The sequence below is a fragment of the Cyprinus carpio genome, unplaced genomic scaffold (genome assembly GCF_018340385.1).
Source record: "Cyprinus carpio isolate SPL01 unplaced genomic scaffold, ASM1834038v1 S000006746, whole genome shotgun sequence".
Taxonomy (NCBI): domain Eukaryota; kingdom Metazoa; phylum Chordata; class Actinopteri; order Cypriniformes; family Cyprinidae; genus Cyprinus; species Cyprinus carpio.
The window spans coordinates 2368363-2389264 of NW_024879345.1; the positions used below are offsets into that span (position 1 = coordinate 2368363).

General features: G+C 35.5%; 1 protein-coding gene across 1 annotated transcript in view; it reads right to left on the reverse strand.

Moving 5' to 3' along the window:
* Positions 1–20902, reverse strand: part of LOC109105284 (glutamate receptor ionotropic, kainate 3-like) — a 124257-nt gene that overhangs the window by 60310 nt on the left and 43045 nt on the right. The window contains exons 2-5 of the mRNA XM_042755774.1: positions 8322–8495; positions 6990–7247; positions 5272–5453; positions 2423–2476 (exon numbers count right to left, since the gene is read on the reverse strand). Of these exons, the coding sequence (XP_042611708.1) occupies positions 2423–2476; positions 5272–5453; positions 6990–7247; positions 8322–8495 (668 nt within the window). The remainder of the gene's footprint in view (positions 1–2422; positions 2477–5271; positions 5454–6989; positions 7248–8321; positions 8496–20902) is intronic.

Below are 20902 nucleotides of genomic sequence, written 5' to 3' on the forward strand. Positions count from 1 at the left end.
TTGGAATCTTCGATTTTTATATATTGTTACTTTTGATAAGAAACAAAGTCTCATCTTTCAAATTATGTCCTTTTGTTTTTGAAATTCAAACAATAAATGCTGTTTTGACGCTCTTTTGATTTGGTCTGACAGATCACTGTATAAATGCCTCAGTTCAAACAGCAGCAGGATCATCGCAAAATATATTTGATTGTAGTTTTCATGCTATATTTAATAATTGTTTTAGTGTTTAAACATGAGTGAGAATATAGTGAATGATGTTGTAAATAAATAGGTGTGTTCATTTACCTCAGGCAGGTCATCATCAGTGTCCACAGCTCGTTAGTTCTCTATAAATGAAGTCTAGAGAAGAGCATTTTGTGAAATATTAGACTATATACTCTTTATATTTTACTTTACCTGTTAGTGATGTCTTAATCATTTAATGTTTAAATAAATCTGTTATGAAACGAATCATGAGAGGCACTGTGTAAATAGAATTTGTATAATTTTATAAAGAATGATCGCAACCAGTTTCTGGTCTGGTCAGTTTCTAGTTTTTTTTTTTTCATAGGCCTAATATGGAAGTCATGAGGGCCCAGCAACTGTTTGGTTACCAGTATAGTTCCAAATATATTATTTTGTGTTAAATAATAATAATAATAATAATAATAATAATAATAATAATAATAATAATAATAATAATAATTATATTATTTTTTGTTAAATAATAATAATAAATATGATTTAAAGAAATTATATCTGATTTTGAGATAATGTATGATATGTTGAAATAATAGCCATGTTTGTGTACCATTACACCCCTAATATATATCATTATGAAAATAGCTACAGTACATTGCTCATGTCAGACATAATAAAATGAGCAAAGTTATGTCAAGTAAATCCAATATTGTTGTTCACCCACACCAAAAATGACACTTGGTTTTCGAATGCTTGATTTATCTTTATTATTTATTGTTGTTCACCCACACCAAAAATGACACTTGGTTTTCGAATGTTTGTTTTATTTTTATTTTTATTTTTATTTTTAATAATAATAATAATAATAATAATAATAATAATAATAACTTTGTCTATTTACACTAAGTGCAAATAAGCAACCTTGTTGCCAGAAGCCAATTTCAGTAACATTGCTTGCTAATGCTCAGATATTTTACCTGTAGTAAACACAGTGTATTACTTCTATTTACACTTTGAATAACATCTATGACCATTTGCATTTTGTGTGAGCAAAATGTAATTGTCATACTTTAGTTTGGGGGCCAATTCTCACTATTATCTAACTTAGTTTTGTTTTTGTTAAATGTTATTTATATGTTTTTGTTAAGGGGTCATAAATATGGTTATTCACAGTAATATGCATACTAATAAGCACTAGTGAGAATTGGTCCCTAATCTAAAGTGTTCCAGATGATATTCATACTTAGTGCAAACACTCATCTGCTACTATTTTACAGTTAGTATAAATACCCAAACTGCCTTTATTTTTTTGACAAATCCACAGCTTAAAAAAAAAAAAAAAAAAATCAACATATAGATGTTCGCTGTTCAGTTTCTGTGCAATCGTATATACATGCACATTCTAGAACCACATTTTATGCACAAATACCTACATTTACTGACAGTATCACATTGTGCACTCAGATAATGCAGTTCAACAGTATGGCGTACATTCATTTACACTGTCTTCTCCTCGGGGTGACTGCTATGGTCGATTTATCATAATGAACAATAAATGTGTGAAAACATCATAGATCAATTTACATGGGCTAAAAATTTTAATAGTCTAATGAAAAACACACAGCTGATTAGTTTTCAGTGTGTTGGGTAGTAATCAAGCCTTTAGCAAGGATCAGTAAACCTCACTCATAACTCAGATGCTTGGCACATGAGGTGCATTTTAAGTCCACTCGAACTGTTCCAAAAACCAAGTGAAGTTTAAGTTTAAATAAAATATATAAAAATATGAATACTATAAATAATGCTAGAATAAGCATTCTGAATATGTCTGATATGAGGCCTTTGTAGTGGAGAGTGAAGCAGCTCACTTGATTTAGAAACAACACCAAAATTTGTTCAAGAGAAATAGTGTTTGCAACAGGGAGGAAATCTCCAAAAACAGTGATCCGCAATTTAGACTTCTGAGCTTTCAAAATCCAGAGGTGGAACAAAAGTCAATCACGTTGTTGCCTTTGTAAAGGCTTTTCAAAGACGTTTTGTTGATTTGAGCTTGAGGGAAGGGCTAATGTTTACACTGGGGTGGCAGAAACTTCATTAAGGCTGTTTTGTCAAGTGAAATTGATATTGCAGACTGGATCCAAAGCTCATCTGCAATTAAAAGCCATTCATCAAAAAATAAAATGGGAGCAGCACTAGAACAAATGACATTCAATTTGCTGTTAGTACTGCGGTACATTACCAGAGTGGTGAAGATGTAGTGATAGTACTCTGTCATCATCCCCATCATCTGGGCCTGGAGGAGGAGGAGGAGGAAGGGGAGGGGGTAGAAAAAAAAATAATGAAAAAGGTCACTATGCCATGTCAGAGTAATTTGCAATCATTGTGGCATCCAACACAAACAATGAACGACAAATGAGACTGAATCAAAATAGCGGAACTATGAAGAACTATTCAACTCTGTTGATCTATCAACGTCTCTCTCTGATTTTCTTGTATCATATAGCACAACAGCGAGTGCAGCTAACTTCTAATCGTGAAAAGGGCCCTAAATGGGATAGATGACCCAAAGAAATGAACATCCTGTCACCCTCATGCAGCTCCAAATATAACTTGTGTTCTTCTGCTGAACGCAAACGATATCAATGTCTTTTGCAAACAACAAAAGAGAATGGGTACGTTCAACAAAAAGGTTTGGAACAACATGATGATGAGAATTAATTTACTATTCCTGTAGGGCCCTATTTATATATTTATTTTATTGTATTTATTTATGTGTTTGTTTGAATGCATTATAATGGTTTATTTACAAACTTTTATTTTGGATGCAATAAATTGCAGTTAATCAATTTGACAGCCCTATCATTTATTTTATTTTATTTTATTTTATTTTATTTTATTTTATTTTATTTTATTTTTTTTTTTTTTTTTTATTTTTTTTTTTTTTTTTTATTTGTTTGTTTGTTTGTCTATTTATTTATTTATTTGTGTGTGTGTGTGTGTGTGTGTGTGTGTGTGTGTGTGTGTGTGTTTACAGCCCTGCTTTTTATTTATTCATTCAAATTTGGCCAAATTCCATGGCATTCAGTGTTATTTGGTTCCAATTTTATGTCTGGATTCCATGATTCTGTTCACATTTTCTGCATCTTGAAAATCATAGGGCCCCCTTTTCCTGCACTCAAACATAATGATTGCTTTATAAATTGGTCATGGCTACTCCCAATACATTTCCTTCAATGTTCATACAAATGCTTACTATTCCCTTGGTGCTCATACAGTATGTCTGCTTTAATTATGCCATCTGCCGTGAGGAGAACTCAAGGTTATGCTGAGGTCTTTCCCTCTTCTAGACCGTAATCACTCAAGTTTGTGGAAAAGTCAGAAACTGTTTCATTTCTTACAATGGGTTGCAGAAATAGCCCCTTCTATGTCTGTGCCTGTACGTTCTGTATCTCCCAGTCCCTCGCGCACACACACACCTCCACAAGCATAGACTGCCTTTTAAAGACTTCTGGGATTTAGCCCACAGACGCTCAGACAGACTCTCTGTCCGACTGCATTTCCTATTTCTCTTTGGCCTGAGGGGGAGTACATGCACCGACAGAAGTTCAGGAGAGGCTGACAGAGAAAAACGAGCCGCAGACAGGTTGTAGACAGGTGACTGCAGGACTAAGCTTATTAAGAGGACTCGGGCCACAGAGAATGACACAACTTTTTCATAAGTTCAAATGTGAAATAATACAGCCTTCAGTTAAACCTGGAAGATACATGCAGCAGCATCAAAGCTGAATGAAATGAAGAACAAAGTACTGTCTGGAGATCCTTTGAAAAACATATAAGATTTAAAACAGTAGCTGCTTGGACAGAGTTTTTTTTACTTCGATATAAATAGAAAAGTATATTCAGTCTCCATTTGACCCGAAGTAGACATTCTCCATAGCAGTTGTGATGATATCAGATGAGCTTTTGTTTTGTCGCAAGGACAAGTTTGTGAATGCACCACATAAATGTTTGCTTCACATCTACAGCACTGGATAAAAAAAAGAGCAATTTCTACATTGCTAAGTTTCTTAAATGACATTCTAAAGTGTGTTTTATGTATTTATATTTCAGGCTGATAAAATATAAGAAATTGTGTTTGTATAATGGCCCCAAAAAAATAAATCACACAAATTATGAGTCGTAATTTCTGTATGTGGACAAAGTTGAAATTATTAGATAAAGTCATTGTGGTAATTTAATGCAAAAAAAGAACAGCATGTCTTAATTATACCTTTTTTAACTCATTTTTTAACTAATTTTTTAATCTCATAATTATGACTTAGTACCTCATTAGTTTCAACTCATCTCATGTTGACTTAGTATCTCATAAGTTTGACTTTTTGATTTCATAATTGTGACTTACTATCTCATAGTTTCAACTGTTTATCTCATTATGATGTAGTATCTCATAATTTTGACTTTTTATCTCGAAAATGTGATTTGAAAATATCAATTATACTTATGATCATACACTTAATATACTACGAAAGATCATGCTTTCGGCTGCATACACTAAGAATTTAAGTTAAACCTGAAGTATTCGCAAGATTTTGCCGTATGATTCTATGTGCTGCCATAGACTTCAACTAAGTAAAACTAAACTAACAAACTCTTTAGGTGCCAACACACCTTTGATGTTTGGCTCTCTTAAAACAGCCAAGCAAATGGCATCTTCAAACAAATGATGCTAGAGCTACAGCAGTACAAATAACCACAAAGTGAATAAATACTTCTACCGTAGTCTTTCTTTAGAGCATCTTTTTTGTCACATAAGTCAGCAACCAATCTCACATAGATTTTAAAATTATGAAGTCTTTATTAGATGGCTACATATTTTAAACCCAATGCATATCTGCACACACAGGCCTTCATCAGGGTGCCATTAGAGAAATTATTTAATGGCTTAGTTTAATTTCCTTTTTTTTTTTTTTTAATCTAATACAGCTTCTCTAGACCTGAACTAAAACTTCAAACAGGCTTGAGTTCTGAGAGAACATCACTGGATAGTATGATATGAGTGTGCATCACTTTTACAGAGTATGAACTCACTTGTTTGAGGATCTGGGCAGCCATTATGTGGCTGCAGTCGAAGATAATGCGAAACTCTCTGCTCCTTTTCATCTCTTTGAGCAGAGGTCTGGTGTCCGTGGTGTCCAGAGGGAGCTGTCGGATCTTCAGCCTGATGTTATACCTGGATGGAGCCATAATTAACTCCTGGAGTCTGATTAAACCTGCACAAGAAGAGTTGAGTGCCAGAGTCAATTACTTAGTATATCAGTATCAGCTCAAACCAGCCTGGGGCGATCAAGCAGGTTTTTGAACATGATAGCTGGTATGTTGTTGGTTGAATGTGGCCTAACAGCCGCAACCACCTTGAAAAAAATGGTATACCATACTGATATACTGCTATCACTAGACACCTACCTGTATATATATATATATATATATATATATATATATATATATATATATATATATATATATATATATATATATATATATATATATATATATATATATATATAATGTCTAGTCCATTAACTGGGCCAATATTTGTTCAATATGGAATTTGGAAATACTTTTTCTAGGAAAAGGTTTCTGCCAGGGACATTTTATGCTAAGTTCACATATTATTTTACTTTAATAATAATAATAATAATAATAATAATAAAAACACTAACAGACTGTCGTAGAGTGTAGTTAAAGTAATATTCATTCATTCATTCATTCATATATGCATACATACAACAGGGGTATATATCTATGGCAGCCCATTTCTGCTACTGAATAAAAAATAAAAAAAGGTAATTGCGACTTTTTATCTCACAATTCTGACTTATTTTTCCTCAGAATTGTGTGATACAAACTCGCAATTCTGACTTTTTTTCTCAGAATTGCCTAATATAAACTTGCAATTATGAGTTAAAAAGTCAGAATTGCATGATATAAACTCGCAATTGCAAGACATAAAGTCGCAATTCTGAGAAATAAAGTCAGAACTGCGAGATATAAACTTGCAATTCTGAGAACATGAGTCTCTCATTATATCTCAGTCTCTCTTTATAACTCGAGTCTTTTTTTTTTTTTTTTTTTCAGTGGCAGAAACAGGCTTCCATACATATCAGCTCACATTAGGAGGTAGGGCCTTCACATGTTGTTTTGGACAAAGGAGACCCCTGGAATCAAAAAGTTTGAGATCCACATCTCTAGACATTTGTACTTGCCATCGAGTTGACCAACTAATCCAGGCCAAGTTAGATCAGACCAGAAATAACAGCTTGGACCAGCTAGAAACCATGCAAAATTTGGATGAAGAAAGATCGGAAATTTGGGACATGACCTTCGCCAGATTCGAACACGGGTCCCTTGTGAGCAGAGCTACTAAAATGTTGAGAGCAAAATGCTTCCTTCTGTGCCACAGCTCTGAAAACTTGTACTATGAAGCAGACATTCAGTTTAACATGCAGTTATCTTGGTTTTTAATAATAAATATGTTTTTATCACATATTTTGCATCTCAGATGAATTGCTTTCCATTCTTGTTCCTGTCAGAAGCAGCATTGCTCCATTACATTGATGCAAACCATTTCTAGTCTATCGAGGGCTGAAGACTGACAGCAATGGGAAAATCAAGAGACTTCTGCTTCTTATCACTGAAGTACAGAGTCAAAAACACTCTTAAAGGTGACGGTCCTACTTTGGCTGCAAGGACTTCATCAAGTAACACAGTTTACAATGACACACTGACATAAAGCCATTATCTCTCACCTGTGCTGTCATCGTAAACCACGGTGGCTGTCTTCCACTTGAGGAACTGCACCAGGTCTAAGATAGCATAGCTGAGAGAAGAGTAATCCGGGTACAGGTTGGCATAAAATGAATCCCTGTTGTCCATCGGGTGGTGTTTCCATCGCACTTGAATGTGTGGCACCTCCAGGGCATTGCAGATAGACTGTACAGCATTCGATGAGGAGCTGTGAGACGGTCCAAATATGGCAACTACACCTAAAGACAGCTGGTCGCACGCTGGCGAGAGCAGACGGTGGGTCATGTGGTAAGAAATGTCAAAACAGAAATGTCACTGCATACAGAATATTCTTTTGTACATTTCACAATATTACTGTTTTTATGGTGTTTGTGATCAGAGGTCTTTAAACTGGGTTTTGGCCTAAGAAATACTTTTAGAGTTCATAATAGTCATTACTTACTGGTAAAAGAGTTATAAGTTACATTTGCTTAAAATAATAGTTCACCCCAATATATATACAGTATATATATAAATTGGCTGAAATTTTATTCACCCTCAAGTTACATAAGACATATATGAGTTTATTTCATCATCAGAACAGATATGAAGAAATGCATCACGTATCATTCCATCACTTGTTCACCAGTGATCCTCTGCAGTGAATGGGTGCCCTCAGAATGAGAGTCCAAACAGCTGATAAAAACATCACAATAAGTAATCCACACCACTCCAGTCCATCACTTTACATCTTGTGAAGTGAAAAACTGCATGTTTGTAGAAACAAATTCATATTTTTTTAACTTCAAACCATTGCTTCTTCTATACATAATATTACTTGCTGCAGTGAAAAAGTCATAACATCTGAATCAGGAGAGAAATATGCACAGATGAAGCACTGTTTACAGTCCAAATGCATTTTAAACAAAAATATCAGTGTATTTTAATGTGAGAGCACAACAGGGGATGGACTTTGATTTCGGAATAAGTGTTATTATGGATTATGGACTGCAGAAACAATGGTTTAAAGTTAAAATGTCTTAATAATGGATTTGCTTATTACAAACATGCAGCCTTTCATTTCACAAGACGTTTACTGATGGACTGGAGTGGCGTGGATTATTGTGATGTTTTTTATCATCTGTTCGGACTCTAATTCTGACGGCAGAATTCACTGCGGAGGATTCGCTGGTGAGCAAGTGATTGAATGCTACATTTCTCCAAATCTGTTCTGATTAACAAACTAACTTTTCTTAACTTAATCTTGGATGATTTTCAACAAATTTTCATTTTTGGGTGAACTGGTCCTTGTTGTGGTCTAAAGCCACAAACCTTTACATTCTCACACCACTTACCTTTCCTGGAGGCCTCAAAGCTATCATAGATATTAATCCTCTGAATGTCGTATGTTAACGTTGTGTTGGGCAATAATGTTCTGTTTCTGTTGATATTATTAACAGCGAATTTAAAAGCCAGTTCCTCGGAGCTGACGAGCGCCACAGGTCCATCCATTTGTTCAAAAATCCCCCCTAAAAAAAAACAACAACAACAAAAATAAATAAAACAAACAAACAAACAAGAAAAATCACTGTCAAATGAACCAAAGCTGAATCCAGAGACTAAGCCTGGCACCATATCCAAGCCTCTGGAGCAGTTTTGCATTTAGAGCTGTCGGCTAGCTCGCTTAAGCAACCCTATTCGATCTGCTCAACAGAAAAAGAGTCTCAGCTAGGCTTTTAAAGTTCAAGACCTTAATGGAGATGAGCAGAGTCAAAGAGAGAAAGAGAAAAGTAAATGGCCTCATCAAAGGTACCTTGCCTCCTTAAGGCCTGCAGGTCATCTTTCATTCCCTGATAAAATAAAATAAAAGTATTCATACACAGGCCTATAGCTTGTGGGTAGAGTTTTTGCACAGAAGTTTGAAAAGTTTAAAGCTGTTTCGGCAAATTCATTTCATAACAATCTGCTGAGAAGTTCAGAAATGCATTTTACTGACAAGATTCCACCAATAGAAGAGCTGGAGAAGTAAACTCTGTGTTTATTGACATTACTGTGCAATAGAACCCTATAAAAACAATAAAATGATAACATCTGGAGCATGCTGAGCAATCTTCAGCCCTTGAGGATTAATGCTGTTAGACCTGCTTCACCTTTCCAGAGTATATCAGCGATTTGACGGTCTGGAAGCCAAAGACATATGAGCAGAGAGAAATATTGGAAGAGCAAAGTTTGTTCGGTTATACAGAATTCAATTTCACATATTATCAGTTCATGCTATCTGGGATTTAAAATATTATTAGCACCTTCCACAAATAGTCTACAAAATAGTATATATATATATATATATATATATATATATATAGTATTTTTGTAAGTACTGACAATATATATATCGTAATTACAAAAATACTGTTTGTGTGAGTTTGTCTTTTGTTTTCCTTTTGTTTTTCTAGAAATAAATACTCAATTCATACAATTACACAGTTGCAAGTACAGTAACAGTTTTGCATATCTAGCCTAAATTAAGCTAGTTTGAAACCAAATATTGGTTTATGTTAATTGATGAACTTGAAACTCTTCCTGACCATCACTCTCTTAATTCACATCACTCAATTATTAATCTAACTCGTATAATACTTTTCACAAACAATAAATAAGTAAATAAATAAAATTGGGATTAGTCCCTATAATGCTTTAAAAAAGAACAGCAATGGGACACAAGCCCTATTCGTGGAAAGTGCCTGCACAATTTCTTTTAGTGCATAAGCATATTAGATAAACACCATGCCAAACACAGAAGAACCCTTGGGCTTTTTTTTTTAGCATTCCTTTTCAATATTTTCAATTCTGCTTTTAGAGTCCGTAGCATTTAGATCCATGAACACATGAATATTTAAGAGTTCTTGAGTCAGACCTCAGCACAGGTCAAGAACGACCTGAACATTGCTGTTATTCTCCCAGAGGAGAAGAGCTCAAGTACGAGGCTGCAGGGGAGATCACAGGCCTACAATCCAGAGAGCAACGCAGCATCCCCTGAGCCATGCACACTATTTATGACTCCAGAGCTGCTTGACTTCTGAAGGGACATGATGCATAAACTCCTTGGAAAGAGCCCCCACGCATTAAAATAAATGAATCCTGCCGTTTTGTGGGGAAATCTCATTAGAGTACATTAAGTAATTGCTGGAGTATATAGTAATTTGACTATTAAGAGGATAAAATGTGCATTGCTCGGAAGCACTAAATTAGATTTAATAAAAACGGGAGATCAGCTGCTGCGAGGAGAAAAAAACACCCTGTGAATAGCTTTACAATGAATGCAGCTGTTTCCAGATATACAAGCCATAAAGCAAAATGCTTGTGACTCCTCCATCAGACAACAGAGAAGAAGCTTTGTTTCCGATCAGGAGAATCTCTATGAATAAACAGATACGACAAGTTAATGGCGCAGGATATTTACGCTGATGTACGGCTCTGTGCTAAACGGGCTCTTTAAAGGGCTAAATGTAAATTGAGCTGTAACTTTTGATCTGAGATTTCTTGCACATCTTTCTCTAACATCAATCAGTTTAAGTTGCGATTAAGTTGTTTCCTGTTTTGAAACAGCTTCACAAAGGCGGCCTAATTAATCTCTTGGGTTGTAGCCTGGTAGAGAAAACGTGCTCATTACAGCTGCTACCTTTACTAATACAGCAGCCAATAGACCTCTTTACAATCCACTAGTTTTTAAAGCGCTGCAAAGTAAGGCTGTAAATAGCAACACAATTATAGAAACATTTAGTCTATAATTTGCATCAGGGCTAGCAATGAAATCGTGTTTCTGAATTAATTCCATACAGATAGTTTCTCCTTCCCGAGTGATTTTTATATACATTTGAGTATTTTACATAGTTGCAAGCACTGCCAAAATACTGCATAAACTGTGAAAATATTCAAAGAAAACCAAACTGGTAATGGGTTTAGAATTGAAAGAAAGAAAGAAAGAAAGAAAGAAAGAAAGAAAGAAAGAAAGAAAGAAAGAAAGAAAGAAAGAAAGAAAAAGAAAAAGCAAGGTATGCTCAGGTCTTTGTGAATTTGTGAATTTAAATTGTCATATGATGCAGTTTCAAGTTATCTTTTTCTTTGGAGTGTTACAAGCTGTTCGTGCATACAGTAGATAAGATCCATAAAGTTGCAAGACTAAAGTCTCAAACCCAAAGAGATATTCTTTATAAAAGTTAAGACTTGTATATGCCCTCCTAAAATGCCTCTACGTTAGAGGTCTTCACAGTGCACCCGAGACCCATCAACCCGGGACCCGATGGGTTCGGGTCTATATTTTAAACGATCAGCCGGCTCCTGGTCGGGTCTGAATCTATTACTTCGGGTCCCGGGTCTGTTTAACATTGTGTGTAATACCCGTGTGATCGGAGTCAACTAAAATTAGGAAAAGAAAAGTGTAAGAAAAAAAGGCGATCTCTCTCTCTCTGTGTCTCTCTCTCTCTCTGCCGTTAGAAACAGAGCGCGCAGACTCAGAGTTAATGCAAGTGCACGCACGGTAATAATGCTTGCAGACTTGACACACTCATATTTAATATATTTCAAATCAGCAACAAAATCTGAGGTGAACTGTCACATGAATGTTTTCTATGACTCTCAAATTGCGTTAAAAAGCATATTTTAGGTTGATCCAGCTAGCACGCATGTGCAGTCTCAAGCGCATGTCATGTTTCTATGGCAACCAGTGAGGGACACAATGACTTCGACCGCCAAACCGTGCTTTACATTTTCTCCCATTTTTATAATAATATAAATGAACCGTTTAATCAAAGTTTTAGTGGTCAGATTCAGACTCGACGCAGAGCAGAGAGCACAGAGATGATAGCAAATAAATAACGTCAGCGGCCATGGCACTGAACGAGCAGTCGTTATTTTAGTTCAAAAGGGCAAACAGTCAAAATTATTATGCGAGTTAACTCGAGTCAGAATGTACATGTGCACAGTTGCATTTGTCATCCGTCACCGTGACATCAAGTAGACTATTGAAGCTGAAATAATGAGTGGATTAAGCTTGGACTTGGAATAACGAGAGGAGAGGAATAACATGGATAACTTTCTTGTCGGAGGATTGTAATGCATCACAGGCAGTCAGGTACAAGGAAGAGAAAGAAAGAAGGTGTAACTTTGATTCTCACTGAAGTGTTGTTGCCGCCACTGCCATGTTGTGGAGACGCTGTGTTTCATTGCAAAAGCAAAAAAAAAAACTCTTCCAGAAGAGGACACAACTAGAAATCAGTGGTAAAGTTGTATTTACAACACTGTTCCAGAACAGTTCAACCTAAATATTTGTGTGTGTGCACCGCATTTTGTAGAGGACTCTTTCATGAACCTACAATGCCGACTGTTCTGACTCACAGCCTGCAAGTATGTTTTCAAAATGTTTTCAAAAGAATTTGCCACTGATGATTCAGACGTGAGTTTTGAGCAGTGTAGAGTAGCGCTTATTGTTTGTCATTTCTCTGATCACAAATGCAGACATGATTTTATGTTTACGTGGCGAGATGCAACACAACACGTAGAAAGACAGTATAAGTTATTATAATCAGTAATTATGTCCCCACTGGATGCTACAAATGCCTCGTTTGTAATGGGTTTTATTGGTTTTGTCTCGTTGCGCCAGGACACGGCATCACAGTATGGTAAGGGACATTTTACATTTAAATCTTACGCTTGAGGTATTCGGCCAATCATAACGCACTGGATAGCTGGCCAATCAGAGCACACCTCGCTTTTCAGAATAAAAAAACTTAAATTTTAACCTTAAATTGCATAAACACATTTCATTACACAAACTACACAAAATAATGTTATTTTTTAGCAAGGTCATATGACCCCTTTAAATGGATAGTTCACACAAATATTTAAGTTCTGTCATTATTTACTCACCCTCATATTGCTCTAAACCCATAGGACTCTCATTCATCTTCATCAGAAAATAAATGAAGACATTTTTAATGAAACCTGAGAGATTTATATCCAACCAGGGAAAGTCCAGGTGAACAAAACTTTAAGACATAAAAAACATATGAATTGAGCGGTAAAATACGTTTAAACCATGGTAAACGAAAGGTCATATGTGTTTGCATGATACATGAAAATAAATAAATAAATAAATAATAATATTATATATATATATATATATATATATATATATATATATATATATATATATACATATATATTTATTTTTAATAATTATTATATATATTCTAAAATAATTTAGGTTGTTCCTTTACACACACACAATCTAGACACCTGAAGGTGTGCTGTGGTATCTGGCACCAAGATGAAAGCAGCAGATCCTTTAAGTCCTGTAGGTTACGAGGTGGGGCCTCCATGGATCCGACTTGTTTGTTCAGCACATCCCACAGATGCTCGATTGGACTGAGACCGTTTTCATGAAAGGGGTTACATGGTCTGCAACAATGCTTCGGTAGGTGGTATGTGTCAAAGTTACAGTACATCCACATGCATGGCAGGACCCAAGGTTTCCCAGCAGAAAATTGCCCAAAGCATCACACTGCCTCCACCATCTTGCCTTCTTCCCTTAGTGCACCTTAGTGCACCTTGGTGTTCCGCAGGTAAGTGACACACATGCACCCAGCCATCCACGTCATTCATCAGACCAGCTGCCACCTTCTTCCATTACTCCATGGTCCAGTTCTGATGCTCACGTGCCCTCTGTTTCGGCAGTGGACAGGGGTCAGCATGGACACCCTGACTGGTCTCCGCCTTACGCAACAAACTGCAATGCACAGGGTATTCTTACACCTTTCCATCAGGACCAGCATTAACTTCTTGAGCAATTTGAGCTATAGTAGCTCGTCTGTTAGATCAGACAACACAGGCCAGCCTTCACTCCCCACGTTCATCACTTGATGTTTATCACTGTTACATCCTTGGACCACTTTTGATAGATACTGATCACTGCAGACCGGGAACACCCCACAAGAGCTGCAGTTTTGGAGATGCTCTGACCCAGTCGTCTAGCCATCACAATTTGGTCCTTGTCAAACTCGCTCAAATCTTTATGCATACCCATTTTTCTTGTTTCTAACAAAATGTCTGTGGACAAAATGTCCACTTGCTGCCTAATATATCCCACCCACTATCAGGTGCCGTGATGAATAGATTATCAGTGTTATTCACTTCACCTGTCAGTGGTCATCATCATGTTATGCCTGATTGGTGTATTAAAAAAAAAATAGAATAAAAAGTTAAAAAGAACAGCATTTATTCAAAATGGAAATCTTTTAATAATAATAATACAATCTAATTTTTTTGTTTTGTTTTTGTTTTTTTTCTTTTGTTTTTGTTCTGTATTTCGGATCAAATAATGCAGCCTTAATATAGCCTTAGTTCTAACAAGTACTGTAAGTTTTTGCTCAAAACTAACCAAAGTGAAAACATACAAACAAACATAAAAATACAAATGTTTACAATCCCTGTACAAGAGAAACTTGTAGTTTATACTACTACTACTACTACTACTACTACTACTAATAATAATAATAATAATAAAAGCTTGATCTTGGTTTGCATTGCACAACATCAGAAAGATCAGGGCCTTCCTAACAGAGCATGCTGCACAACTTCTTGTCCAGGCCCTTGTAATTTCTAGGCTGGACTACTGCAATGCTCTTCTGACTGGACTTCCATCTTGCGCAGAATGCAGCGGCACAACTGATCATTAACTAGCCCAAAAGGACCCACATCACACCTCTCTTTATCACCCTGCACTGGCTACCATTTGCGGCTCACATCAAGTTCAAGACATTGATGCTTGCATATAGAACAGCCACAGGCTCAGCACCCACCTACTTCCACTCACTCTTACGAATCTACATCCCTTCCAGAATCCTGAGATCTCTGAGTGAGTGATGCATCATGGTACCATCACAAAGAGGCACAAAATCACTTTCCAGAACATTTTCATTCACCGTTCCTGGCTGGTGGAACGATTTTCCCACCCCCATAAGGAATACTGAAACCCTGACAATTTTCAAGCAGCTGAAAACTCATCTATTTCGTCAACATTTGACTGCATACAAAAAAAATATAAATAAATAACATTTTGCTTTCGAAACATTCATCCCAAATAAAGGGAGAATAACAGTGTGAAGTTCTCTTATTATTATTATTATTATTATTATTATTATTTGATGTATTTTTTGATCTTGCAACTGGTCAAGATCCTTTGGATATGCATTCCTAGACCTTTTATATTTATTTATTACACGACTCTGTGGAATACTTGATTCTGATTGGTCAGTCGCAACATTCCGAGGTATGTTATCCCTCGATAACAACCGGTAAAAGCTGATAATAAAGGCTCATCCAGGTAACTGAAGTCGGCGCTATACTCTTGGTGGAATCTTTGCGTTTGTTTAGCTAATAAAATATAAAAACTTGATTCAAAATGTTGTACAATTGTTTAATTATAACTCTCGTTTCATACAAACGCAGCTGCTGCCATTTTGTCACGAATGTTTTGTACGCTGTAAAGGATTATAAGAGAACTAACAAACTGGTAAGATTTTAAAACATTTTTGTCTTAAATATTTTATTGCCTTAATTATTTATGTGGTGAAATGTTGTGTAATAAGTGGTTTGACTGCACCGTTTCCCTTAAATGTCCTAGTTTAAACTTGCCGCTTGCTCGCAACTGCTGTGTTCAAGGAAGCTTTGCGTTCAAATATTTCAACTCAAATCAATATTTCGTGTCTAATTATTTACTTATATGTGTATTATTTACTTATGTTATTTAATTATTTACTTAATTATTTACTCCGCTTCGTGTCGGGGTCCTGATCACCCTGTCGGGGTTACTCTGTGATAACAACCAGCTGGATGTACATTATCCCTTACATAACAAACAAATAAACGAATAAATAAATATTGCAATTACAACCAGAAGCTCAATGGAGAAAACTGGACAAAATCTGTTATCTAATTGTTATGACATTTTTGTTAACCAATTAACTTTCATCTTTCAAAAAATACATTGACGCACAAGGCAAGTTTACAGCTGTAGGTCAACTGACGCGACCCTGCGGTCCGGCGGCTCTATCGGTGCCTTGTACCCAAATACACTGTACCAGTCTGAACGCTTACACACTCACCACACACAGCCAAGCGCAGCTCAGCCAAAAGCCCAACAATGAGACAATATCATTATGTTTTGGATGAATGTGTGCATGCAGGCTAAGCTTTTCTAGAGGGAGCTCTTTTGTAGCACACCACTCCCCTGGTCGCTTTCCCAGCATGCCTGTGAATAGCTGCGCTGCTCCATGGAAGCTGAAGGTACTCTGCCACACAATGGCAGAGGAGAAAGCAACAGACAATAGCCCGCACTAAACAATTACGGCAAACGACCAGCATTGTGCACAACACTGACCAATTAAGGGACGCTGTATTGCCCTGTTATCCCCTTCCATCTGTCAATTCCCCAAGGAAAACAAGAGGAGAATTCGGTGTCTGACTCGAATGAACGAGTGCACAAGTCAGACATATTACAGTGGGAGAAACAGACATCATCTATTCCTTAAACTCAATCTGCCATGATTGATAATGCATAATGACTCTCAGATTATACGACAAATTGACTAATACATTTCTGGCCTATATTTACTTACAAATACAATAAAAAGCTCTGAAAGAAAAGAATGAAAAGAGGACTGTTTATTAGCTTTGTTAGACAGACTCATGCTTCTGTATCTTATTTTATCAATGTCTTTTCGCTTCTGGAGTTTGGCTGGTATATTATTGAGTATTTTATTCTCTATTATTTGCAAACTAACTATATTCCAGATTATATTCCTGTGCTTATTGTTTTTGACTTCTGTTGTATTATTGTATTATACCTTCTACCCCGCCCCCCATATATACTATATATATATACTTACTTACTTACCCCAAACATTTGAACAGTAGTGCATGTTTTGTAATTTTATTTCAAAGCTTTATTTCTATTAAAAATACCTTCCATTCATCCAAAACCTCCATTCACACTGACGAGCCAATAGCGGTTATCTAAAGAGCATTTAAGTGTTTTTTTTTGTTGTTGTTGTTTTTTTTTAAGCCAGGAATCTAGTCTGTTACAGAGCATTTCAGATTACCATATAAATGACAGCAGCCAATCAAGCACAAGTTAAAGTCTGCAGTGATAAAAAGGGATAAATTATAAGATCCGTCCCCGCAACCACCATCAAAGCCCCCAATCTCTCATTTATTCAATATGATTAGCAATATTCATATACTTTCCAATGTTGCAATATCTTCTCTGTCAAATAACTGTCAGGTAACAACACATTTGTAAAATCTAATTTTATGCTCAAGTGACTCGTTTTCTCGCTTCTGCAATTTATCACAGCGTTCGCTCTGTTCCTCCCTCTCACACTCCCTCTCGCACACGGCTTTTGTGTTTCTTTCCAGTCCTCCGTGGCTCACTTGCTTTCCATATCTCTAGCATTGCAGGGTTTTTTTTTTCTGAAACATTGCACTATTACATTAAACACTTGACAGGATGACAAACACAGGGACATAAACTAAAAAAGTGACATATGATGTTCGCACTCCCTTATACAAAGGAGACTGGGGCTAGTTGTCACAAGGGCTGTAACATTAAGGTTACATATATTTCTTTAGCATTGTGTTTGTATGTTTGTTTGAAACCTGTCATATATAGGGGTAATTTTAAATGTAAAAAAATTCACAGTGATTTTGTATCAGTAACATCCTATCATATCACATATATCATACATACCATATATTTAATATAACATACCATATTTTTGTAATAGCTGTTTGCTAAACGAGAGAACATAATAAAAGCACAATTGTATAGACAACTGTTAAAAAAAGCGTCCACTATATTATGAACATTTTAACTGAAAGGTTAAAGTTTCTTTCTCAGGTTGGGTCAAGTTATTACATTTATACTACATCCCTGAAAGTAATTTTATTAATTATCATGTGCTTAGAAACACATATACTTGTTAGTATGACACATGGATTTAAATACACAAAATATAAGCAAGATACTATACAGCCCATTTGTTATATTTCATTTTATATGTAGCATTTATATATATATATATATATATATATATATGTGTGTGTGTGTGTGTGTGTGTGTGTGTGTGTGTGTGTGTGTGTGTATTTTATTTATTTATTTATTTATTTTAACAGTATTAAACAGCATAACAGTTTTCAACGTTAGTAAAATTACATTTTTAAATATTTTTAAATAGAAAACAGTTGTTTTGAATTGAAACAATATTTCACAATATTACTGTTTTTATTGTATATATGCCTGACAAGTATTTTAAATAAATAATGTTAACAAAAGTATTTCTTTTCCATATCTAAGAGTATTTCATATTTCGCAAAAGTGTTATTTTCAAATCAGTCAAATAAACTACAGGTTTCCATTGAAAGGTCTTACCCCGTGTAGAGTGACGAGTCGCCCTATGGGGCACATTCTCATAAAAGGTTGGCGTGTGTTCATTGAACAGTATCTCTCTCTTTTTTTTTTTTCTGAGTAATACCAAGTAGAAATGTTCAACTGCTTTTATGTATAGTTATGTGCCTACACAAAAAACAACTTTAAGACATGAAAAAAGTGAATAAGAGAGTTTAAAAACAGAGCTGCAATAATAGTGCAAATGCAGGTTCACCTCTGATATTATACCGCTACACCACAGCCCCTTCCATATCAGGAGAGCAATGCTATTGTTGAATGCAGGTGGTTCACTCTGGGTGCCAGACACCCCAGTCATATTGTGACAGGTAACCTCTGCCAAACTCTGCAGAACAATGAAGGGCGCAGGCCAAAAAAATAATGGACCCAGAACACACACACACACACACACACACACACACACACACACAGAAAGAACCCATGGCCTCCATGTGCATCAAGAGAGAAAGGGAAGGTAGCGTCCAGCAGGCAAAAAGTCAGACTTTTGCATTAGCAGATGCTATAAGTACATTACCATGTTCCTGAGCTCAACACTCACATCACGTAACCGTGAATGCATTTTCTAGGATAAAGTCACATTATGTTACTGATGCTGACTGTTTAATTCAGTGTTCCAGCCATGCTAAAATATACAATATACAGTGGTGGACAGACTGCTTACAGATTGAAGACCGTTACTGATTCCAAATTACACACACATACACACACAGACAAAAAAAAACTAATCCAGTATATTACACATATTAGGTTATAATCAGATTACTTTTGGTGACTTTTAGATTACTTTTGATCTAACTCGTTTTACACATTGGTTTACATGGGATAGTCACGTTTGAAATTTAGAAAGAAAATGTATTTCATTTCTTGTCATTAACAAACATGGAGTGCATTAAACATAACATTATGTCAATGTTTCCCAAACTGGGATTTGTGAAGGAACTGCATGGACAAAAGCCTTCCAAAGACATAGTGGTGAGTGGTTAAATACTGTGCCGTTAGGGAAGGAAAGTCCAGATCCATTTCTATTATTGCTCAAAAAGTTTATAAATGTGCAACAAGATTGCCTATAATACCTGGAGAGAGCCTTCCATTAGCAATCCCATTCATCTCACTCTCAGTTTCTTGGTCATTATAAATGCATCACTCACCACAGATAGACAGAACATAAGCAGAGCTATGAAGGAAAATAGATTTCCCAGATTAATTATAAAGAATTGAGCTGGGCAAGGGTCAATCAAGGTTTAATAAAGTAAATGCAAGAAAGAAAAGACCACAATCAAAATGTTGTATGGAAATATTACAGCATCTCTCTAGGTATGTCTGGTGTGAGGAGCGACAAGGGACAAATAGAATATCATTGCCAACAATGAGGCAAAAATGCCATTTCCCCCCACAAAATTACATTACTACAAGATTAATGACTGTAAAATATGGAGAGACATAAATCACAAGTATGAAGTGAGAGGACACAGTGTTCTGTGTCCCTGCTATCATTTTTCTAAAGACATAGTTCTGCCAAAAAATCATTTCTGTCATCATTTACTCATCATTCCAGATCTTTTAGCTGGAACACAAAAGGAGATTTTTTGAAGAGTCCTCATGCTGTTCTTTTTTAATATAATTATTGTACATAACATCCATGTCAGTCAAGCTCCAAATAGGGCAGAAACACACTATAAAATCATCCGAATGAAACATAAAAATAGTGTTTCTTTTTTTTATTTTTATTTTTATCATGAGCCTTGTGGTAGGACTGTTCGAGGAACAAACCAAAATTAAAGTCAAAATTATGAACTATAAACAGAATAGCAAGATAAAATTTATATCTTACAATTCAGATTTTTGAAAAGAAAAATAAATGAGAAAAAAATAGAACTGTGAGATATAAATTCAGAACTGTGAGATATAAATTCAGAATTGTGTGAATGTCGCAGTAAACTTTTTTAACAATATGCATTCATTCATTCATTCATTCATTCCATGGCAGAAACAAAATTCCGTGTCATGGAATTATTCAGAATTTTAGTTCTCAAATATAATTTTCAAACATGCATCAGGCTTCAGTCAGACCACACAAAAATTCTTGTCTCTGGCCATGTGCAAATATATATATAATGTTATTCATATTGTCCTGTGTCCTCAGTTCTTATTTGCACATGGCCAGAGACAAGAATTTTTGTGTGGTATATATATATATATATATATATATATATATATATATATATATATATATATATATATATATATATATATATATATATATATATATATATATATATAAAGCCTAAAGGCAACTGCTCACTATATAATTGTGCTGTATGGAAAAGAGCAGCATTAATAATCCTCCAAATTTTTCCTTTTGTTTTCCATGTAAAAAAAAACAAAAAACAAAGGGTGAATAAATGATGGCAGAAT